This window comes from Elgaria multicarinata, chromosome 10 (genome assembly GCF_023053635.1).
Source record: "Elgaria multicarinata webbii isolate HBS135686 ecotype San Diego chromosome 10, rElgMul1.1.pri, whole genome shotgun sequence".
NCBI classification, from domain to species: domain Eukaryota; kingdom Metazoa; phylum Chordata; class Lepidosauria; order Squamata; family Anguidae; genus Elgaria; species Elgaria multicarinata.
The window spans coordinates 1382656-1406041 of record NC_086180.1 but is presented as its reverse complement, the minus strand read 5'-3'; the positions used below and the strand labels follow the sequence as shown (position 1 = coordinate 1406041).

General features: G+C 49.1%; 1 protein-coding gene across 1 annotated transcript in view; it reads right to left on the bottom strand.

Moving 5' to 3' along the window:
• EXOC6B (exocyst complex component 6B) overlaps nt 1–23386 on the bottom strand; it is a 279150-nt gene that overhangs the window by 128933 nt on the left and 126831 nt on the right. Inside the window, exons 7-8 of the mRNA XM_063135856.1 lie at nt 16597–16770; nt 12518–12586 (exon numbers count right to left, since the gene is read on the bottom strand). Coding sequence (XP_062991926.1) covers nt 12518–12586; nt 16597–16770 — 243 coding nt within the window. The remainder of the gene's footprint in view (nt 1–12517; nt 12587–16596; nt 16771–23386) is intronic.

Sequence of the window (23386 nt, the reverse complement as noted above, 5' to 3'; positions counted from 1 at the left end):
CAGCTCACTAATGAGGGTCAGCGGGATATTACACTTGGCCATCTGGCTCATTTGCACAGCAGGACCGAGGCTTGCTCTGCACATCAGGCTGCACAGCCCCCCCCCCCCGCCCCCGTGCCCCCGCCCAAGTTAAAAGACATGGGTAGGTGAAAGATTCCCCCTACTGGCCACACCTGGGAACTGCCAATAAGGCCACCATCCCAACTGGACAAGCGCCAATGGCAGCGGAAAGGCAAGCATCCTTCCAAGAACATGTGAAGCTGGCAGGCTCTGGAGAGCATCACTAGCCTGGGGGCAAAGTAAGGAAAGAGGGGGCTCATGTATAGAATCATAGAATAGCAGAGCTGGGAGGGGCCTACAAGGCCATCGAGTCCAACCCCCTGCTCAAGGCAGGAATCCACCCTAAAGCATCCCTGACAGATGGTTGTCCAGCTGCCTCTTGAATGACTCTAGTGTGGGAGAGCCCACCACCTCCCTAGGTAACTAGTTCCATTGTCGAATAGAATCATAGAATCATCAGAGTTGGAAGGGGCCTACAAGGCCATCGAGTCCAACCCCCTGCTCAATGCAGGAATCCACCCTAGAGCATCCCCGACAGATGGTGGTCCAGCTGCCTCTTGAAGGCCTCTAGTGTGGGAGAGCAACATCCCTTCCTGCTACCCCTGGTCTGCTGCACTAATTTATTTATTTATTTATTGCATTTCTATACCACCCAATAGCCGAAGCTCTCTGGGTGGTTCACAAAAATTTAAACCATTCAAAGTATAAAACAACAGTATAACCATGATATAAAAGCACAACCAGGATAAAATGAGCAGCAGTGCAGAAATAACACGTAACCACATTTAACACGTGGTCCGCTGCCTAGCACACTGCTCCAAGAAGCAACTGCACTAGAGAGTCTCACACTGAGCGCGTGGCCTGAAGGCACGTGGTTCAGCAACCCCACGGGAGCCAAGTGGGTCACCGTTTGTCCTGTGCCTGTTCGGGAAGGTCTGCCTGGCATTCCCAGCTGTGCAACTCAAGAGCCATCGTGGAAATGAAGCAGGACGCAAACCTGACAAGATAAATGTTACGGGAAGTACATCAAGAGCAAGGACAGAGATGGGCAAGGTGATGAACTCGCAGCCTAAGTATGTGAACCTGTGCTGGGCCAGACCAAAGCCCTTGCTAGGGGAGCACTGCCCCCACAGTGGCCAACCCCCTGCCCCAAGGCAAAGCCCTCCTCTTGGTCATGTACCCCAGCAACTGGCGTACGCAGGTACACTGCCCCTGATACTGGAGGTAACATGTAGTCACTACGACTAGTAGCTCTATCCTCCATGAATCCTCCTCTAATCCTCTTTTAAATCTGTGCATGTTGGTGGCTGTCGCTACACTTCGAAGAAGTAGATTCCACAGTTGAAGTATGCACTTTGTGAAGACATACGTCCTTTTTATCTGCCTTGAAATTTCCCACCATTCAGCTTCATGGTTTCTAGTATTACCTATTTCTTCGATTCTAAGACGCATTTTTTCCCCATATAAACATCTCTAAAAATGGGGTGTGTCTTAGAATCGCACGTGTGTCTTAGTGTGTTTTTTTTCTGTTGGTGGTACTGAAATTAGTGTGCGTCTTACAATCGATGGTGTCTTACAATCGAAGAAATACGGTATTAGACAAAGAGAAAAACATCTCCTTATTCACATTCTCCATTTTTTAAAGAATGTCATACACCTTGATTAAGTCTCCTTTTATTCACCTTTTTCTAAGCTAAAAAGCGCCAAACGTTCCAACTTTTCCTCACAGGGAAACAGTTCTAACCCCCTGATCATTTTGATTGCTCTTTTCTACATCTCTTCCAGTTCTACAATATTATTTTTGAGTCGCAGCGACCAGAACTGCACAAAGTATTCCAAGTGTGGCAGCACCATGGATTTGTATAAAGGGATTGCAGATTTACTTCTGATGCCTTCCCTAATGGCCCCCAACATGGAATATGCTGTTTTCACAGCAGCCGCAACATTCTGATCAACACTTTCATGGACCGATCCACCACAACTGCAAAATCTGTTTGCTTGGTCAGTCACTCTCAGCTGAGAGCCCACTGCCGTATATGTGAAGTTAGGATTTCTTTTCTCCCCAACATGCATCACTTTATACTTGGTTACATTAAACAACATTACCCATTTTGATACCCATTCCCTCTTCTTTGAATAGATCCTTCTGGAGCTCTTCATTGTTCCTTTTTATTTCAAACACCAAAAATCATTGGGTGTAATCCACACACTTGGCCATTACACTGTTCACTCCTAATTCCAAATAATTTATGAACCAGTTTAAAAGCACTGGTCCAATACACATCCTTGGGAACCCTATTGTTTATAGCCCTCTATTGAGATAATTTACTATTTAATTCCTACTCTCTGCTGTCTGTTCTTTAAGCAGTTCCCAATCCAAAAGAGGCCATCTCCACTTATGCCATGACTCCTAAGTTTGTTCAAAGGTCTTTGCTGAGAGACCCAGTGAAAAGCCTTTTCGAAATTGCAAGTAAACAGTGTCTACTGGATCACCCCTACTCACAGGCCTGTATATACTCAAATACAAGGTTAGTGAGGCAGGACTTATACTTGAAGAGGCCATGATCATTATTCTTCACTAGACTTGTCCTTCTATAATATAGAATCTCGATACTTGATCATTTTATCTTTATTAAGCCTTTCCACCAATTTACTCAGAGGAGACATTAAGCTGACCAGCCTGTAATTTCCTGGATCCCTTTTTAAAAATTGGGATCACAGTGGCCACAGTACAGTCTTCTGAAGAGAGGCTGATCTTAAGGACACATTGCATAGTTTGGTTGAAAGATCAACATTTTCACATTTGAGTTCTTTTGAGTTCTTTTAAGAACTCTTGGATGGACATGGTGATGGGTTTATTTTCAGTTTCTCAGTAAGGTCTAGAACACCATCTCTTTATCATCCCCATTTACCAGTAACTCCCCAAGTTTTATACTTTGAATGTTTTTAATTTTTGTGAACCGCCCAGAGAGCTCCAGCTATTGGGCGGTATAGAAATGTAACAAATAAATAAATAAATACATACATTTACTTTATTTCCTTTCTGAAAATATAAGTTCAGGCACAGATACCTGCCCTGCATCTTCTGCACTGAAGACAGATGCAAAGTATTCATTCAGCTTCTCGGAAATTTCCTAATCCTTCTTTAGTAGCCCTTTCATTCCCTTGTTATCCAATGATCCAACCACCTCCCTTGCTAATTTCTGGCTTCTGATTTATTTTATCATTTTTATTTGTTTGGGGCATGTTAGTGTTTCTCTTTGTTCTCCTAATTTGGGGAAGACTTCCATTTCCAGAAGTAACCCTTTTTTCTCTATCCGCTTCATTGAACCTGCTCATTGACCATGCTGGTGACCTCTTGGACTTACCTTTCCTGACCTTCTAGCTGAGCTTCTATTATTGTAGTTTTGAGTAACTCCCAAGCTCTCAAGAGACAACTGGCTCTCTCTTGAGATTCTCTTTCAACTTCCTTTTTACCAGCCAAATGTGACTAGCTTGGTTAATTTCCAATTACATATAAATTAAATTGTGGTCAGTTTCTAATTGGTTCAACAATATTCACATCTCACGCTAGGTCCCATTAAGGATTAAGTCTAGGGCAATTTCCTCTTTGGCTGGTCCTATGGCCAACTAATCTAGGTCACACTTGATTAAGTTATCAAGAAATGTTACCTCTTTGTTATGACTGGAACATGCATTTATCCAGTCTGAGGGTACCTGAAGTCACCCATTACTACAACACTTTCCCCTTTGGCTAGGGGGAACTCCACATAATGTGATGTTCTGGATGGGATCCTCATGTCTTCCATAACATAATTATTCCCTATGGCCTGCTATAAATACCTCCCTGCCCTCCTTTGGCTTCCAAAGTGGAAGCCTGCAATCATAGAATCATAGAATAGCAGAGTTGGAAGGGGCCTACAAGGCCATCGAGTCCAACCCCCTGCTCAATGAAGGAATCCACCCTAAAGCATCCCTGGCAGATGCTTGTCCAGCTGCCTCTTGAAGGCCTCTAGTGTGGGAGAGCCCACAGCCTCCCTAGGTAACTGATTCCATTGTCGTACTGCTCTAACTGTCAGGAAGTATTTCCTGATGTCCAGCTGGAATCTGGCTTCCTTTAACTTGAGCCCGTTATTCCGTGTCCTGCACTCTAGGAAGATCGAGAAGAGATCCTGGCCCTCCTCTGTGTGACAACCTTTTAAGTATTTGAAGAGTGCTATCCTGTCTCCCCTCAATCTTCTCTTCTCCAGGCTAAACATGCCCAGTTGTTTCAGTCTCTCTTCATAGGGCTTTGTTTCCAGACCCCTGATCATCCTGGTTGCCCTCCTCTGAACACGCTCCAGCTTGTCTGAGTCCTTCTTGAATTGTGGAGCCCAGAACTGGACACAATACTCTAGATGAGGCCTAACCAGGGCCAAATAGAGTGGAACCAGTACCTCACGTGATTTGGAAGCTATACTTCTATTAATGCAGTCCCAAATAGCATTTGCCTTTCTTGCAGCTATATTGCACTGTTGGCTCATATTCAGCTTGTGATCTACAACAATTCCAAGATCCTTCTCGTTTGTAGTATTGCTGAGCCAAGTATCCCCCATCTTGTAACTGTGCCTTTGGTTTCTATTTCCTAGATGTAGAACTTGGCATTTATCCCTATTAAATTCCATTCTGTTGTTTTCAGCCCAGCACTCCAAACTATCAAGATCACTTTGAAGTTTGTTTCTGTCTTCCAGGGTATTAGCTATCCCACCCAATTTGGTGTCATCTGCAAATCTGATCAGCGTTCCCTGCACCTCCTTGTCCACATCATTAATAAAAATGCTGAAGAGCACTTCATCTTCCCTTCCCAGCTGAAGGTTGCTGGCAGGCTGGGCTGCTCCGCAACAAAAAGCCCCCTCGCCCGTTTTACTAGCACAGTGGCCCCTTGTAAAAACTCGTGTTTGTCTTGGTAAGGAGCGTGCCCCAGGCCTGACCTAGAAGAACGTCTGCTCGGAGGGCCTGCCAGCAGCCGACGATGACGAGGCAAAGGGGCCCAGGCCTTTGAAGCAGCTGATCACTGCTCTTAATGGTCTGCCCCTGTTAACAACTACCGTCCCTCCTAAATCAGTGCTAATTTATGAAATGCCTTAAAAGGCTCCTTGATGAGCAGGCCTCATGCAGCTGGCCGCTTGCAAAGCATTACTAGCGATGCTTAAATGCGCTTTAATTGATGACTGGTTTCCATAAATGTTGACACAGGATATTAAAGAGTCGAGCCAGACAAAACTATGGTTAAGCTAGGATAGGAGTGGGTGGAAGGTAGATCAGGGTCTGCCAGTAGATCTCTGGATGATTTGCAAGTAGATCAGCAAGGACTTCTAACTCCCAATTACTTAAAGAGCAGCAAGCAACCCACCCACGCACCCCCACGTTATACTGCCGAAAGAAAGAAAGCTTGGGGATAACCAGAAGTGCATTTGTCTGTGGAAGGGAGGCAAGTTCCATTTAATTCAAAGCAAAATCCGGAGCGCAGAATTCTTTAAAATCTAAGCAAATGCCTTTTGTGTCCTGCTCCAAGTGATGGACCTCAGGCTTCTTATCAAAAACACAGCTCATTCCTGAGCTGGGAAACCCAGACCCTCAACCTTCAGCCAGATATAACGGACATTTAAGCAAGAGGATGGCTTGCACGCTTCAAACAGAAATGCTGGCCACTCTGCACCAGCCAAGAGGAGCACTCCAGAACCCCTCGCCAGGCTGCAGCTGCACACAGCCTGCCAGCCGCAGGCCAGCAGCCTCCAACACTCTACAGGGAGCCCTGGGAGGCTCCTCTTCTGACCAGACACGGCCCTGAGCCAGTAGTGGGGTTTTCCCGTGCTCTGAAGGGGACCAGGGGACCGGCCAGAAAACTCTCATGAGGACGCTGCGTGAGAAATCTGTCCAGATCAGCTCAAACCCATTCTTCAAGCCGTTCTTCTGATTTGTGCCATCAACTCCCTGTCATTTGGGCAACAGCTGGAGAAGCAACGAGGCTGGTTTTCTTTCTGCCTGTTCTCCAGGTTCAGAATGGAGACCCAAAGCCTCCCTGTGAAACTTCCTACCCGCATGGAACACATGCCTGCAATGGAAATGCTAGTCTGTTCCTGTGAAAACCCCGGTCATAGGGTTAAGCAAGCAAGAGGGCAGCTGCACAGGGGGGGTGGGGTGGGGGGGTGGGGAGCAGGGAAGAGGAATTCCAGCCCTGGCTGCTGCTGCTGCTGCTGCTGCTACCCAGATTCCAGGGGTCTGCAGCCATCCAGAGCGGTTATCACAGGTCACTGACACCCGTTCCTTGTCATGGCTTTTCCTGTGTCCTTATCAACACAGCGCACAAAGCCTTCGGCCTTCCCCTATGATCTCAGCCCCATGTTTACAGCTATCTAACTCCACCAGGCACCGCTGGGTCAGCCAAGTCAGGAGACACATGCCAGGGCAGGCTGATGGGGCGCCTGAGATGGATGAAGGAGGCGGCACCAGCGATGCCTGAGAACTTCTGCTCTCAGCTTTTGCTCCTCCAAGGACAGAGGCCGAGAACAGCCCCAACGCAGCCACAGAAACGTACGTTTCGCAAATATGCCAACGCCTGGAAACATCTTTGGGCCCAGCTGAGAGCTGCCCACCCCCCACCCTGCAACCGCTCTTTTAAGGCGCAGAAATATTGCAAGGATCTGGCAACAGCCACACAGGGCACAGGGACGGCAGGGCAGCCTCATCCCCTCGCCCGCCGCGGCTCTGACTCAGCCCTGACGCTGCAGAGCACCAATAGAGGGGAGACTCAACGGTGCGGTTTGTCCGAACGACACGTGGCCCAGTGGCAGGTGCCCAGGTGGGGCAGAGCATGCGCCCAGCTCACCCTTCAGCTGCACCAGGGTCCTTCTGGCCACAACGACCACCCCGCTCAGGACCTGCTCTATCTGGACTCATTTCCTCCCACGGATTAATCCAGGGAGTGAACAGGGCGCAGAGGCCGACTTGTGCAAAGGAACCCAGAGTTTCCCTGACAGGAGCGTGATTTGAACACTGATCCTCGCACAGTTAATTCCCCACATGCCTGGCGCAAGGAACTCTCAGAAACGGGGAGTGCTGTGGTGTCTTCGCTAAAGGACGACGCAAGCGCGTGCCTAGGGTCGACAGAGGCAATCAGAGAGCTTTCCAACAAGAACAGCCCCCAAAGCCTGGAGAGCAGCCATCGTCTGCTACCGTTCTCCCCCCCCCCCACCCTGCCCTCGGCCTTCCATCATAACATGGTTCCTTCTGCACAGAGCCATGGGCAGAGCAGAACCCGCCATCGCTGCTTGGGCCGGTGCTGCCCTAATTGCCCTGCGGGCAGCACCAGACGCGTGGGGAGCGTCGTTTCTGGGCTTGCCTCAGTGGCTTCGGCTCTGCTCAGCCCACGTGGGGAACTGCTTTGTGCCGGGTCGGCTCCGTCCCTCTGCCTGGGAAGCCTTATAAAGTGCCGGCGGTTATTCCAGCTCTCCCGGGCATTTTTGCCGATGGGTTTTTGCTTTTGGACATAAGGAAGGGGATGTTCAGGTTTAGGATGGGGTGGGGAGGGGGTCGTTTTAAACAGTCGTTGTGACATTGCTGCTTTAAACTTGCATTTCAGTGTACTGTTTGAAGATTGCATTTGTATATTTTTGTGAGCTCCTTTGGGGGCCTTTTTTGGTTGAAAGGCGGCATGGAAATAAACTGCAGCATAACACAACGCAACATAACCCTTGCTCCATCCAGCCCAGTGCCGTCAACACCAACTGGCAACAACGGCGCCCTGGGATTGCAGGGAGGATCTTCCCCAGCCCCCGCCTCACCCGCCCCGGCAGCCTCCTTCATGCCCGTGGCCCTTCTACATGCAAAGCTGGGGTTCCGCCACTGAGCCACGGCCCTTCTCCACTAAAGCCGAAGCACCTCTATCCCAGGGGATCGAGAACCTGAAATCTCAGCAACGCAGCATGGAATGGTTGGCCGAGGACAGCCAAGGAGACGGGTGGAGCTGCTCACAGTGAGATCCTCCAGGCAGGCCGTATAACATGAACCGGCTGTGTATGTGTGTGTGTTACACATGCACCAACCATGAAGTGGCCTGCTTTCTTTTGGACAAGGAGCGCCCTCTACCATGACACCCGGCGTGCGTGAGAGGGGGCCATCAAGAAATGTGCGGGGGCGGGAGTCCAGTGGAAGTCACACTCTTTAGAATCATAGAATAGCAGAGTTGGAAGGGGCCTACGAGGCCATTGAGTCCAACCCCCTGCTCAATGCAGGAATCCACCCTAAAGCATCCCTCACAGATGGTTGTCCAGCTGCCTCTTGAAGGCCTCCAGTGTGGGAGAGCCCACAACCTCCCTAGGTAACTGGTTCCATTGTTGTACTGCTCTAACTGTCAGGAAGTTTTTCCTGATGTCCAGCTGGAATCTGACTTCCTGTAACTTGAGCCCGTTATTCCGTGTCCTGCACTCTGGGAGGATCGAGAAGAGATCCTGGCCCTCCTCTGTGGGACAACCTTTCAAGTATTTGAAGAGTGCTATCCTGTCTCCCCTCCATCTTCTCTTCTCCAGGCTAAACATGCCCAGTTCTTTCAGTCTCTCTTCATAGGGCTTTGTTTCCAGACCCCTGATCATCCTGGTTGCCTTCCTCTGAACACGCTCCAGCTTGTCTGCATCCTTCTTGAATTGTGGAGCCCAGAACTGGGCGCAATACTCTAGATGAGGCCTAACCAGGGCCGAATACAGAGGAACCAGGACCTCACATGATTTGGAAGCTATACTTCTATTAATGCAGCCCAAAATAGCATTTGCCTTTCTTGCAGCCATATCGCACTGTTGGCTCATATTCAGCTTGTGACCTACAACAATTCCAAGATCCTTCTCGTTCGTAGTATTGCTGAGCCAAGTATCCCCCATCTTGTAACTGTGCCTTTGGTTTCTATTTCCTAGATGTAGAACTTGGCATTTATCCCTATTAAATTCCATTCTGTTGTTTCCAGCCCAGCACTCCAGCCTATCAAGATCACTCTGAAGTTTGTTTCTGTCTTCCAGGGTATTAGCTATCCCACCCAATTTGGTGGCATCTGCAAATTTAGCCAGGTGTGGTTGTAGTACCAGTTCTGGGCACTTCCAGGCAAAGCTGTTATGGTGCTCTCTCCCTGCCTCCTTGACGGACGTTTACGGGGGACTCAGACAACGGCCATCTTCTACTCCTGACTTTCCCGCATTTCCTCGCTGCTTCTTCCATCTTTTCCTTAATGCAGAAAATCCGTTAAGGAGAAAAAGACAGAGCAGAGGCACAAGGGCCTTCTGGCCGCTAGCGCTACGCGCCCTCTGTCTGGAAGCACCCTTGGTTAGTTCCCTGCTTCTGATTTTACCCCAAATGTATTTTACAATTCATTTCACTGATACCAAAGTAATCATGGAGACGCTCCCAAGGGATGCCCACATAGGCAGCAAATGCTAAGCTTTAATACACCATGTTAGCTGAAGGTCTCAAGTCAACTCAATTAGCCCATGTAACCACATACAGACTCTTCAAATGTAAGGCTTAAAATCTTTTTCCTGTGCCAGGGATCTCTATAAATATTGGGGAGTACACGTACAAAACGCACCGCCACTGACGGAGTGGCAATTGCAGGTGTGAACCCATCACAAGCCAACAGATTACTAGTAAAGAGTGCCTAAGAAGAAGCCTAGGGGCTCTGGCTGCTCCGTGGAGCAATCCGGACTCTCCCATTTTGCCAGTGGTGCCCACTGCGGGCAATGCCAGCTTCCCAATGGGCTTCTTGCTGATACCACAATGAACGGATTCCCTACAGGAAAGATGCCGCTGAACAGAGAGGTTCTCTTCTCCCCCAGCCCAAGACACGCACAGGCACACAGGCATGCACAGAGCCAGTCTCTGCCAGCACCTGATGCCCTGAGTCAAGCGGACGCCCACTCTTTGCCCACTCTTTGCCCACTCTTTGCTCACCACAGCCCAGCCCGGTCCTGGGTTGGCTTTCTTCCCCCCTCGGCTGCCCTTCCTGCCAAAGTTCAGCACTTCCTGGAAAGTCTCCATGCCTGTTTGATATTGTACTTCGCCTCCGCTGCTGAAGGAAGGATTTACAGGTGCCTGGCCCTGTCTCCAAGACCATGACCGAGTGCTGACCTTGTGTTACAATAAGTGAACTCCTGCACTGCTGATAAGGAGGGCTGGCAGATAGAAGCAGGGTGGGTTTTTTTCAAATAATCCTTTGGGAACTTATAAGCTGCTCAGCCATAAAAGTGAGGTGACAGGAAGGTCGGGTTCACTAAAATAATAAATACTGCACTATTTATTCAAAGTGGGCCTTTTCAACTACAGGCCAAGCACTCAGATAACGCTATTGTAAATGACAAATATTAGCATTTTTGGGAACCTATTACATTATGATCCTTCCGGCTGAAGCCGATGTGAACGTTTTCGCCGGTGCCCGCCTGACCGCTGACATGATGTGCTCGAAGAGCAGAGCCTCAAAAGCCTATTCAGGAATTAGCCACAGGTCAGGGGAAATGCCTCGCCTTCCTCCTGGGTCTCTCCGAGGTCAGACTCAACTGCACTGTCGTAAGACACACTCTTTGGCTCCGAGCGAAGAGCTGCTTCAGGCACGAGAAGTTTCTCAACATTCACTCTAACGATGCATCTCAAGGAAGCAGGACTTAGTCACTAGAAAACAGGAAGGGGGTGAGTGATTGTGTGTAACCCTCCAGATGCGTACAGACAACCCCTGGAGATCGGTTGCCCACCCAGAGACAGGACAGACGAAGAAAGAGAAGCACGTCGTGGTAGGTAAGCTACCAAGCCATACATTTTAACGCATGAAGGGAAAGCAGAGCTAGTGAGGTTGCGTAGATAAGGACGGGGGCTCAGGGTTGGGAACGCAAGGCTCAAAGTTCCACCTCCAGGCATGGACACTAGAGGCACTAACTCTCAAAGACCAGAGGCAACCAATGAAGTACACGTCAAGGCCCATCTCCAGAACAAAGAGCTCATATGGGGCACACACTCGCCTGCTGACTTTACAAAAAGGCACACAGTCTCATGCAGGATTAAAATGGGAGCAGGGGGAAAGAATGCTGTCAGAAGAGACACCAAGAGCAGCAATACTGACATCATGGATGAAGATGCACAACTCAAAGTCACGAAGCATATGGTGTAACCTCAGAGAAGAATGCCCGGGCTTGCAAGCCTGATTAATCCTACTGAACAGGCACAAGAAAAGCCACCTGCCTCCAGTTGGCCAAGAATATTCCAGTACCAGCTGGTGAAGGCTGACCGCCCCAAACACCTCAATTCCATATTGCTAAGTTGGCCAAGAATATTCCAGTACCAGCTGGTGAAGGCTGACCGCCCCAAACACCTCAATTCCATATTGCTAATGACGCAAGAGCCTTGTGAGGATGGTGCTGTACTATGCCTCAATTACCATTAAAATCTGCACCTCATGTATTTTTATATCTTTTATCATGCATTTGCACCATCTGCATTCTTCTTTTATATGTTAACATTTACACTTCCTGCTAGCTCCCTGCCACCGTACTTTAATAACTACAATTGGAGGGGGGAAACACAACAATACTTGAAGAGAGAAGAATGAGGGAGATATGGTAGCGCTCTTCAAGTACTTGAAAGATCGTCACCCAGAGGAGGGCCAGGATCTCTTCTCGATCCTCCCAGAGTGCAGGACACTTGACCCTGGCCCTTGGCCTTCCATCATAGCAAGGTTCCTTCTACACAGAGCCATGGGCAGACCAGAACCTGCCAAATGATGGGCTCAAGTTACAGGAAGCCAGATTCTGGCTGGACATCAGGAAAAACTTCCTGACTGTTAGATGGAACCAATGACCTAGGGAGGTTGTGGGCTCTCCCACACTAGAGACCTTCAAGAGGCAGCTGGACAACCATCTGTCAGGGATGCTTTAGGGTGGATTCCTGCATTGAGCAGGGGGTTGGACTCGATGGCCTTGTAGGCCCCTTCCAACTCTGCTATTCTATGATTCTACGAAAGCCACGTTTACCACCCACCCTGCCCACCGCCAGTCCAGGCATTATACTGAAACACCTGTTTCAGGGCCAATTCTGCCATTGAAGTCAAGATTCCAAGGGCTTTGGAGCGGCCGTCTGGCCTGAGCCAACATGCAAGAGCAGAACTGCCTTTGACGAGGGTGTCAGCCTGCAGTGCTCACGTTCTGGCAGGAATGTGAGAGGGTAATCAGCACTATAACTTTGCATTCACTTTATGACAGGAGGGTAAAGGGGAATTACAATTTCAACTAGGAGATGAGCCTATGGAGGAGATGACATATGATAGATAGACAGACAGACAGAGGACGGGCAGACACCCGCTGGTTCTTCAACAGCGTCTCGAAGGTTCCAGGCCTTCTTTCAATATTCTTACAAGAGCCTGACAGTGGAGGAGAGATGTAAGCTCACTTACCAATACTGAGTAGATATGCAAACAACGGTACACGGGTGAGAAATCCACCAAATCCTGGGCACCAGGCACCTAGGGCGATATCAACACATGGATCAGCTGAAAACATGGAGACATATCTGGGCACAAAACATGTATGGGGTTGGGTGGGGGGGAGAGAAAAGATGATGACCATGAAGAAGAAATGTTGGAAATCATGGGAGGGAAGCAGAGGGGCCGGGAATGCAGAGATGGGTCTTGCCCCTGCAGGTCACATGCTGGCAAAGGGAGAACTTCCTCTCTGCCCCATCTCATATCGCCGGGGGCCAGAGCCACCTTCCCGTCGCTTGCCTAATCTGGAGAGGGATGGGAGGAGCAGGAGGGACTGGGAGACTGAAGCAAGACCAGGGATTACTATTCCAAGGTGATGGATCCTCTAAGCAATTAAATGGCAGCACAGGCAAGTAACCCTTAGCCAAATTTGGTCAAACCAGTCTCTCATATTGGAATTCAGCCAGATGTCTTTAAAAAAATTATCAAGCAAATGTCAACTTTGCCCTCCATAAATCTCATACTCAACTACAATGCTCAGCAAAAGCAGGACAATGAGGAAATGCACACACCACCCAGCACCGATCCCGGATATTTTGCTGAAACAAGAGGGCTTGATTCTGCCTTAGCTCTGCATTTCTGTCCTCCTGGAAGGCAGCAGAATGGTCAGCCTGGCAAAGGCTCCACCGCCACCATCAGAAGCAGCCTTTCGGCTCAACCATTAGGGAACCTGAGAGCCAGCTTACCCAGCACAGCTATGTGGAAAGTAGTCGTGAAACATAACTTAGGTATTGCTCATGTAGAAATGAAAGGAAGCTTGAGTATGCTGCTAACATGTTGGGTCACGGGGAGGCTTCAAGAAGCATCAGGAAGGGGTGAGCAAGCAAGGGCAAACAGGCTCTCGTTGAGAAAATGAGCGGTTTTCCTCTGACAAATCAGACAACTATTCTAGCCTTGGGCTTCGTGACCGTGGCATTGCTTTGCTCCTAGGTCACTACTTGCCCCACTGTTTAGTTCCATTCACTACAACAGTCTATGGCCAACCACAGAACCATGGGGGGTCTGAAATAATGCAAGGCCTACAAAGAGTGGGAGTCGATGCCAAGTGGTAGAAGTATACAGATTATTGAAGAAGGTTATGTGGTCATTGGAACAGGCAGCACTGGGAGATACCGAGGGAGAGCTTCCCATGATAGGAAGTTCTGTAACGGTGGATTAGACATGCATTCGCCTGAAATGCATTTTTGTATAATTAGTGGTTTAAAGACTGGAATGTTGTAACTATTAAATGTTTGGAAAAGCTTTCCAATTTTCAGAATAATCAAGCAATGGAATACGTTTGTTTATAGATTTATTTAATGTATATAAATATGTGTGTGTGTGTGTGTGTGTGTGTGTAAGCTTTTAGGAGAAGTTTTGAGATTTACATCTTTGCAGGTCTTTCATGGAATGGCCAGACAGGACTTGGTGAGAGATGCTTCCTTAAGAGAGGGAATTTCATTAGATGACCAACTGGGTCTCTGACTGCAATGCCAAAGACCCTGAGACTTAGACTCTTAAATAGGAACTTGACACCACACTTTATGGACAATGGTTTCTAGAAATATTAAGTGTTTAGTTTCCCGCTGTGTTTGCAACACCACCAAGGCTATTCTCACTCAGCTCAGTCTGACTAACAGATAAACTTATTATTATTATTATTATTATTATTATTATTATTTATTTATTTATTTATTTATTTATTTATTTATATAGCACCATCAATGTACATGGTGCTGTACAGATTACACAATAAATAGCAAGATCTCCTAGTCATCCTGAGTTTCACATTTCAAACTCTGATAGGATGGAAGGGAGGCTTCTGTTCCTACGAGAACATTTGAAGAGCCTTGGAGCCTTGGTTTCTGCTCTTCTGCCACTGGCTGGAAACATTTGTCTCAGCAGGACTTTGGCTTGACCGAAGTTTTACTTTTTAATCCCCTGAGAACGGTTTTGTTGATTGTTACTCTTTTTTAAATGCAGCAAGTTTTGGTATAAGATTATTTATTATTATTATTATTATTATTATTATTATTATTATTAATAATAATAATAATAATAATAATAATAATAATAATACATTTTGTTCTTAATGTGATGTGAGCCTCCTTGAGCATTTTGTGATTAGAGTGAAAAGGTGGGTTAAAATTGGAGAATAAAAAAAACATTTGAAGCTGCCTCTTTGTAAGCCAGGCCATGAATCCACCTTTGTGCAGCCTCGCCCAGTCCAACTGGCATCAATTCCTCAGGGACTTTTCTGAGCTAAAAGCGGTCCTGCAACGAGAGGTGCTGGAGATCAGAACTGGGACCTCCTGCAGGCAATGAGGGGCTCTCCCTCTGAGCTCCAGCCTCTCCTCCAAAGGTTTAACACGATCAACAGAGATCTCCATTTCCTCCAAGTGGAGCTCACAACTGGAAGTTGAGGTACTGTTTCCCCCATGGAATCAGTGGGGCAGCACTGGAGTGCAGAGGCAATTCTTCACAGTGCTTTGAGAAGAAGCATCCCCTCCCTCTCTGTGGCACTCTTCAGGCAGACCCCTGTTCCAACGCCTCACCCCTGTTCCAATCCATCACCAAGGACAGCACCTACTCCCTCCAATCCAGGAACAGGCCACCTTTGGGGAACCCGCTGGATGTCTTCGCCGGGAATGGAGTGTGAGGGAGCGAGAGCCTGTTACAGCGCCACCCAGCGCAAGGCTACACCGCCCTCCCACACTGACCAGCCATTTCAGGATGCTTTACTTGGAATCCCTTTACGCCGTGGTCTTTAGCAGCAGGATGCTTCCATCCATGCCACCCTGCAAAGCTAGTCCAGGGGTGCTCCTCCATCGCATTTCCAAAAATGTGTCAGAGAGCAGCCAGACTGACACTCATCCCTTTCTGTTGTGCAGGGACAGCACACCAGTCTCATAGCACAAGATCAGGGGCAGCATGAGGACAAATACTTGAAAGGAGACACAGAGGAGGGCCGGGATCTCTTCTCAATCCTCCCAGAGTGCAGGACACGGAATAATGGGCTCAGGTTACAGGAAGCCAGATTCTGGCTGGACATCAGGAAAAACTTCCTGACTGTTAGAGCGGTATGACAATGGAATCAGTTACGTAGGGAGGTCATGGGCTCTCCCACCCTGGAGGCCTTCAAGAGGCAGCTGGACAGCCATCGGTCAGGGATGCTTTGAGGTGGATTCCTGCATTGAGCAGGGGGGTTGGACTCAATGGCCTTAGAGGCCCCTTCCAACTCTACTATTCTATGATTCTAAGATCCATAGGGATTTAGCATCATCTGTGGAAGGCTCTGGGCAAGGTGTAAACTTGGACACAAACTGGAAACTTAGACGTAATTCATGCAAACCAGAACTCAGACATCAGGGCTTTGGTGGAGACTATGTTTTATACTCTGAACGTGCCCATGGGTACTGCCTCGAAGTCTTTGCTCTCCATTTATTTCATTCAGAAATGCCCTGCTGGCTGTTGACTCATGGAAGAGGAGGCCCTGCCTTTGCCTGGGAAGGACAGTCTCCCTGGTCATCTTCTGGCTGCCCAAGGGAAGGGCAGGAGTGAGCCAGAACTGACAGGGTGCAAAGTCAAACAGGGGACAACAGAAAGGAATGGGAGTGGAGAGGTCATTTAAGATGTTTTCAGGATGTTTTAACAATGTATATTATGTTTTAATTCAGTTTTATGTATTTTATATTCACTGTTGTTCCCTGCCTCGATCAAAATGGAGAGGCGGGTAAGAATTTTTTATTATTATTATTATTATTATTATTATTATTATTATTATTATTATTATTATTATTTCTGCCCTCTTAGGAAGGCTCAATGGCTCACCCTGACTAACCAGAGGGCACAAAGGAACAGCTACTGACAGCACTCCAAGGACCCAAGTCCCAAGGCCAGGCCGTTGCTTCTCCACCTTTCCCCCCGTTCCCTCCCCAGCCATTCCCATGGAAGGATCAGCCTCTTGGGCAACCCTCACCCACAACCCCCACTTGCACTACAGATGTACTTGCCTCTTCATCCTCCTCTTCATCTTCGACATCCAAGATCCCAGAATCCTGCTCAGACACTGGGCTGGTGGTTTTGACCTCCGGGTCTGAACTTGCATGAGTGTCTTTCTTGAGTCTTCTGCCACCAGCTTTCGAAGGCTGGGACACGACACTGTCCAGGTTTCTTTGCTGTTGGGCCTAGAGCAAAACCAGATGGAGAATTCAGTCCACAAGCACCTCCTGCCATCATCCTATGGCAGAACAAACGTCAACCCACAGAACTGGGCCGTGTGTTGACCTCCTTTCTATCCCACTTGGGAGATTATGCAAGTGCACAAATCCTGCTACGGTGCTCTCATTCACAAATCCCTTTCCTGAGCCCAACACACTGCCAGAGTGATCGGCTTACGGCCCAGCTGCATTGATGTGGCAGCCATCACCGGATGCATTAAGGACCAAGAGTTACTTTACTTTTGGATATGTTCCCCTTTTTATCCCATGTCAGTAAAAGCCTTCCACATCTGGGCCCCAGAGATCCATGAAAGCATTCTTGCAGCATCCTGGGAAATCTGAACAGTGCACTGTTGATTGACACCGTCTGCAAAATGCATTCTGCCAGCAGACTTAAGTTGAGGGTTCTCCCAAGACCCTGCTTGATGGAAAGGACAACTTGGCAGGAAGGGGGTCCCCCCACCCCCACCCTGGCGTTATCACACTCGTTCATAATCCTAACGTTTTAATCTGTAGGAAGCATAATACTAGGGGGCATGGGGGAGGGGGCAGCTTGCGAGGAGCACTGGGGATTCTTCTAGCAGCACAAAAAATAGGCCTCTGAGCCGTCCACTTAAACTGACAGCCTGAAACAGAGCAGGGGTTTTCTTGTTAGATGGCACCGCCTGCACGGCCGAAAGGAAAATCCATACGCCCCAAAGGTGTGTGCTGCACTGACAGGCTGGAAGGGAATCAGCACACAGCGACAGGCCTCCAGAGCTGCGTCTGGACAAGGTCTACGGGGGCGAAGCCCACTCTTCACATTGGGCGATAAGCGACTCACCCACCTTCCCCAGTGCCGGGGGGGGCTTCCCCAGACGTGCAAGCGGCAGGTGGCACACCGCCCCCCCGCCCGCCCCCCCAAATGGAGACTCCGCGTTGCCCAGCGTGAGCGTTTGTGCAAGCCCCCGCCCCCTGGCGACCCCTGCAATTTGGCAGGTAATGAGCACAGCTGCTCAGCAGCTGGCAGGACCACAAAGGTAAAATGGGAGCCTTCAAATGGGACCCTTTGCAAGCCTTGCATTTTTACGACAAAAAAGATTTAAAACAGAGTCTGTTGTGGGCCCAGGCCGGCTCCGGGCACAAAGAGGAGGCCCCGGGGCCCTGTCCTCTCATATGCTGTGCGGAGGAGGGTGTGTGGCTGCACCTTCCTCTATGTCAAGGTTGTCCCCAAAGCAGATGTTCCACATTTTAGACCTAATTCTGAAATATCGGAGGGGAACGACACACCTGGCGATATTGAGGCAACTTTTGTAAAATGTGGGTGCGTGTAATAAAGGTTCACCCCAAGTAACCGCTGGCCACAAAGCCAAGGGGCCCTCACCGAGGTTGGGGGTGGGGAGCTTTCCTTGCAAGATGCCAGTGAGGGCGGCAACCCTGTTCCTGAAGCACATGCCAGAGTACCACTGAAAGCAAAGGAGAATTAAGCATCCCTCGGACTCCGTCAGGGATGGTGCCCAAAACATGACCGCCCTCTCGGCAGTCCGTGCCAGTGAGAAGGCCCGCTTGCTCCAAGAGAGAGGACTGCCCGAGCAGGATGGGTGGACGGACCCAGTCGGCAAGGCTCTCGCAGAGCAGCCCTGACCTCTAGTGGCAAAGCAGAGAAGGATCTACACCAACACATTTCCCCGGTGACGCACACGTGCGCAGGAACGCTGCGAATCTGCCCAAATGTTAGGTCCTCCTTCTCCTGCTGCTCTTCCGAACCCAGCTGCCTGCCTCAGCTCAGGGCAGGGGTGAGGTGCCCACACCCCAGACACTCTCAGCAGCCTCACTCCGCCTCCTTTGTCAGCCCTTATTTCCTCTTCTGCTCTCCAATTGTACTACACCCACCCACCCCCTCCCCCAAACATCTCCTGCCCCCAAACTCTGCCCGCTGTCCCTCAGTGCCCCACTCAAGCTCCCCCGATCACCCTTCCCCCTATATAATAATAATAATAATAATAATAATAATAATAATAATAATAATAATAATAATAATAATTTTATTTGTTTGTTACCCGCCTCTCCCTCTGGATCGAGGCGGGGGTACAACACAAATAAAAACACCATAAAATACATACAACTAATCCAAACGTTTAAAATCAGTGCATCATTAAAAGCAGCACACCATTAAAAAAAGGCATCTTAAAATTCCACTGGGTAGGCCTGCCGGAAGAGATCAGTCTTTATGCCTTTCTTCAATTCTGGAAGACTGTTCAGTTGACGAATCTCTCCCGGCAAGCCATTCCACAAACTGGGAGAGGCAGAAGAAAAGGTCCTCTGGGTAACAGTTGTCAGCCTTGTTTTTGTTGGCTGGAGTAAACCCTTCCCAGAGGACCTGAGTGTGTGGGGCGGATGGTACGGGAGAAGGCGATCCCAGAGGTAACCTGGACCCAAACCATGGATGGCTTTAAAGGTGATAACCAACACTTTATACTTCACCCGGAAACTAAAATTGGCAACCAGTGAAGAGATTTTAAGACCCCACTCCACAGCCTGCCCATTTGGTCTCTCCCCACAGTTCTCATCCCCAACTGAAACAAAAAACCCGAGTGTACGCGAAGGCAGGAGCTCACAGACCCCCGCCACCCTGCCCCACTCGCTACTCCTCATCTCCCCACTGCCAAAACTCAGGCTGTGCAAACTCAGATTGGGCCTCACAGATTCACTGGTGCCAATAATAATTTAATATTTGAAAAGTATGATATTGTGTGACAATAAAGAACTCCTATCTTGCCCTCTATAGATACCGTGTGTTGCTTCAAAGGCGGTGGGGAAGGATGTTGGGAGCCCAGAGAGAGGGGGGGGGGGCGGAGAGAGGATGCCTGTGAATGCACACCTTCCAAAAGTGAATGGGCACAGCAGGCCAGACGGAGCCAACGTGAGCTGCTCAATAGCGTACTACTGTAGGCCATTTTCGGGCAGTGATCATATCCGCAAAGAGCTAAAAAGGCCGTAGGAACCCAAGTTTGCTTTTGACCTCGTACTAGAAGGCAGCTTGACCTGAAGAAAAGAGACCATGATGAGAGAGAAAAAATCTTGCTCAATAAAGTTCATGCCCCAGGCAGGTCTAAACCACAGAGAACAAGTTGGGAAATTTCTGCAGAACCATAGAAGTAAAAACAAAACATTATCAAATATGAATAAATTTAATCAAAGCACAGCGAGCAACCCCTTCACATGTCAGATTCAAGTGTAGAACTATAGAAGTAGAGGGACGATACTGGGTGGTGATCCATGCATTATACCTGTTCTCGTCTCCTGTTTTAACCTTTGTCAACGAATACCACAGTATTAATTTCTTTCTGCAATTGTCTCAAATAAATGCGCTTGTTGTTGATGTTTTAAAATATATAGTCTTTGAGCATCTATTTATAAAAGAGTTATGTTGTCTGTGAATGACTCAGTCCTTCTCAGCATCAGAAACAAACGTATCTTTCTGAACAAAGATTTAGAAAGGAACTAAGAGCCTATCATGAATGAACCAGAGTTTGCTTAATTAGATTTATTATCCTGGAATCGTTTTACTCCACACTAGAATCATAGAATAGCAGAGTTGGAAGGGGCCTACAAGGCCATCGAGTCCAACCCCCTGCTCAATGCAGGAATCCACCCTAAAGCATCCCTGACAGATGCTTGTCCAGCTGCCTCTTGAAGGCCTCTAGTGTGGGAGAGCCCACAACCTCCCTACGTAACTGATTCCATTGTCGCACTGCTCTAACAGTCAGGAAGTTTTTCCTGATGTCCAGCTGGAATCCGGCTTCCTTTAACTTGAGCCCGTTATTCCGTGTGCAGCACTCTGGGAGGGTCGAGAAGAGATCCTGGCCCTCCTCTGTGTGACAACCTTTTAAGTAGTTGAAGAGTGCTATCCTGTCTCCCCTCAATCTTCTCTTCTCCAGAAGTGGCTGTCCAGGCAGGATTCTTTCTTCGGCCCCCCTGAAGATGCTGGGGGGAACGAGACACTGATTAGGGTAGCCTAGTGTGCCCCTAATGCGCAGCCCCTGACTCCCAAGCCAGTGTCACACCTGACCCTCAGGCCCCTCCTCTAAGCAAAGGGATGGGCACGCACACACATACACCCATTTAGCTTCACCAGTTTGGATGAACGGAATGTGGGTCTCGTATCCTCACATGTAAAATCTCAAAGCCGAAAGAAGCCTAGAGGAAGTTTGCCATTCAGCCACGAAGGACAGCGCACACCCCTCCTTTACCCTTACGGTTTGGGGGAGGAAGCGCTGTGCACTACAGTTGACACTGCACATAAAGGAAGAAAAACGACCTGCCCAGCCAGCACATTTCGATTCTCAGCGTTCTGTTTCGCATAAAGGCATCTGCAAGGAGCCCAATGGAGAGGCACACTTGGAAACCACATCAAAGTGCAGGCGATGCTCCATCCCGCCCTCAGAAATCTGAGCAACCTGGGGAGGGAGGGAGGGAGGGAGGGAGGGAGGGAGGGGGACCAGGAAACCTTTACCTTTTGGTGTGGTTTACATGAAAGCCGGTGCATTTTTTTTATGATTCTGGTTTTTGGTTTTTTGTTTTTACTACTGGGTGAAAGCATCCCTCTCCCACAGGAGCCATCAGTCTCTAAGCCCCCTCCCCTCTTTACTGCCCTCTTTCAGCAGAGGGTGTAAAGGGAGCCCCGTCTGGTTCCGGGACCTGGAGCAACAGCCCAGGAAGGTGCCGGTGCCACGTACTTCCCAGCCCCTTCATGAGATGGTGGCTTTCATTCACGCACAGGGCTAGCTGGGGGTCAAACGCAGATTGGGAGCGTGAGCCGCAATCTGGCTGCAGCTCGCATGCACCCCCCACCCCAACCAAAGCATCCAAAACGTCTGGAGCAGTTTCAGTGACGTGGGCAGGAGATGTCTTTACAATTACGTTAAAATGAGGCGCTGGAAGCAATCCCCACCGCCTCTCACATACTTTTTCTTCTTGAGGCTCATTGCCTGTTTGAGGCTGCTTCTTCCTTGGGTCTGCAGCTTGGGTACTTTTTTAAACAAACACACAAACAAACAAACAAACAAACAGGGACCACCTCCTGAAATTACCCAGGATCACACAGCCAGTGTGATGACATAATGTTGTCCCACAGCCAATCAGCTTCAGCTATGTGATATCATCACAAAGACAGAGCAGAGTGAATGTAGGAAACATTGACCTCACTCTGAATAGGCTACGTGGTGTCATTTGGCGACGTAATAACGTCTGTCCTATTCCTTGGTTCCCTCAGCTGAACCATTTCTAAAAGGAGAGAAACGTTTCAGGGGCAGGAGTTGCAAAATGTGCCTCACTGACCGTTCTATTCAGCCCTAATGTAGTTTGTGGTTATTTTGCTTAGTGTACATGTTTTTTTAATCGTGCCATTGCTCACATTTAAGTATCCTGCACAGAACAAGATGGGTATTTCAATGGATGCATGAACAGCAGTGGAAGAATCAGAGAAATTGTCTTTCTTTCCCTCTCAGGACCCTGAAGAAGGGAGAATTCAATGAGAGGAAGATTGAGGATTGGTTGAAGAAAACACTGGAGCAGCCCGGGCGCTGCTCACTCCGGCAATTCAGTGAGTGCCACATGATGCAATCAAGAAGTGCTACGATGCTAATGAGACTCGGGACGGAATTCGGATGGGCAGAAAGGACATCAGGAGCACGTCCAAAATTGGGCAAGGCCATAATGGGGAAGTGAAGGAAAACCCTAAAAGGCCAAGGAGGGGCTCAACGTCAGGATCATCAAGCCACCATAAGTGATGAGGGAACCTAGCAGCAACCGGTGGGCCACAGGAAACCAGAAGAATGGCAGCTTGCACGAGCAGGAGCTCAACCCACAGCCAACTGGCCAGGCATGGCAAATAGAAACGCTCACCTGGTTGGGCCCGAGCTCGCTCCTATAGATTGCAGAGTACGGGGAAAGGGCTCCTGCGCAGAGCTACTGGCATGGCAGATGGCGGAGGGGCTGCAGAGGATCGAGGGCCTCTCCTAGGCCAGCGGGCTGCTTACCTTCCTGGCCCTTGCTGAAAAACGCACCCGGCAACCTCAGACGCCAAAGACTGGGCTGCCTGGGCATCCCGACCCACTGGCCGTGTCCACACTTCAGATGCTAGACCTGCCTTGCAAACACACAGGGCTGCTCGGTGCCAAAGCGGGCTCCCTGCTCAGATGCCTTCCGCTTCTTCTGTTCCTTTTTTCTAACCTCTCACCAGGCGGAACGGGTTTCATAAGCCGAGGAGGGAGGCCTGTGGGGTGATTGGCCGCGCCGTGCTGAGTGCAAGCGAGGCTCTCAGATCTCCCATCACTTCCACACGCCGATCCCACCAACAATGTTTGCTCTGAACTTGGGCCGCTAATTGGCTCTTTCCTGATGAGCTGGGAGATAAGGCACAGGCAGCGGCAGCTGCGGAGGAGGAGGAGGAGGAGGAGGAGGAGGAAGAGGATTTATTGGGGCCGAAGGCCCACTGGAGCTCTTGTCAGTGGTTTTGATTAGTTACTGAGAGTTTGCTGCTGCTGCTGCTGCTGCCACAATTGTTTTATAGACTCCTCTAATGGACTGAGACACAGAACTT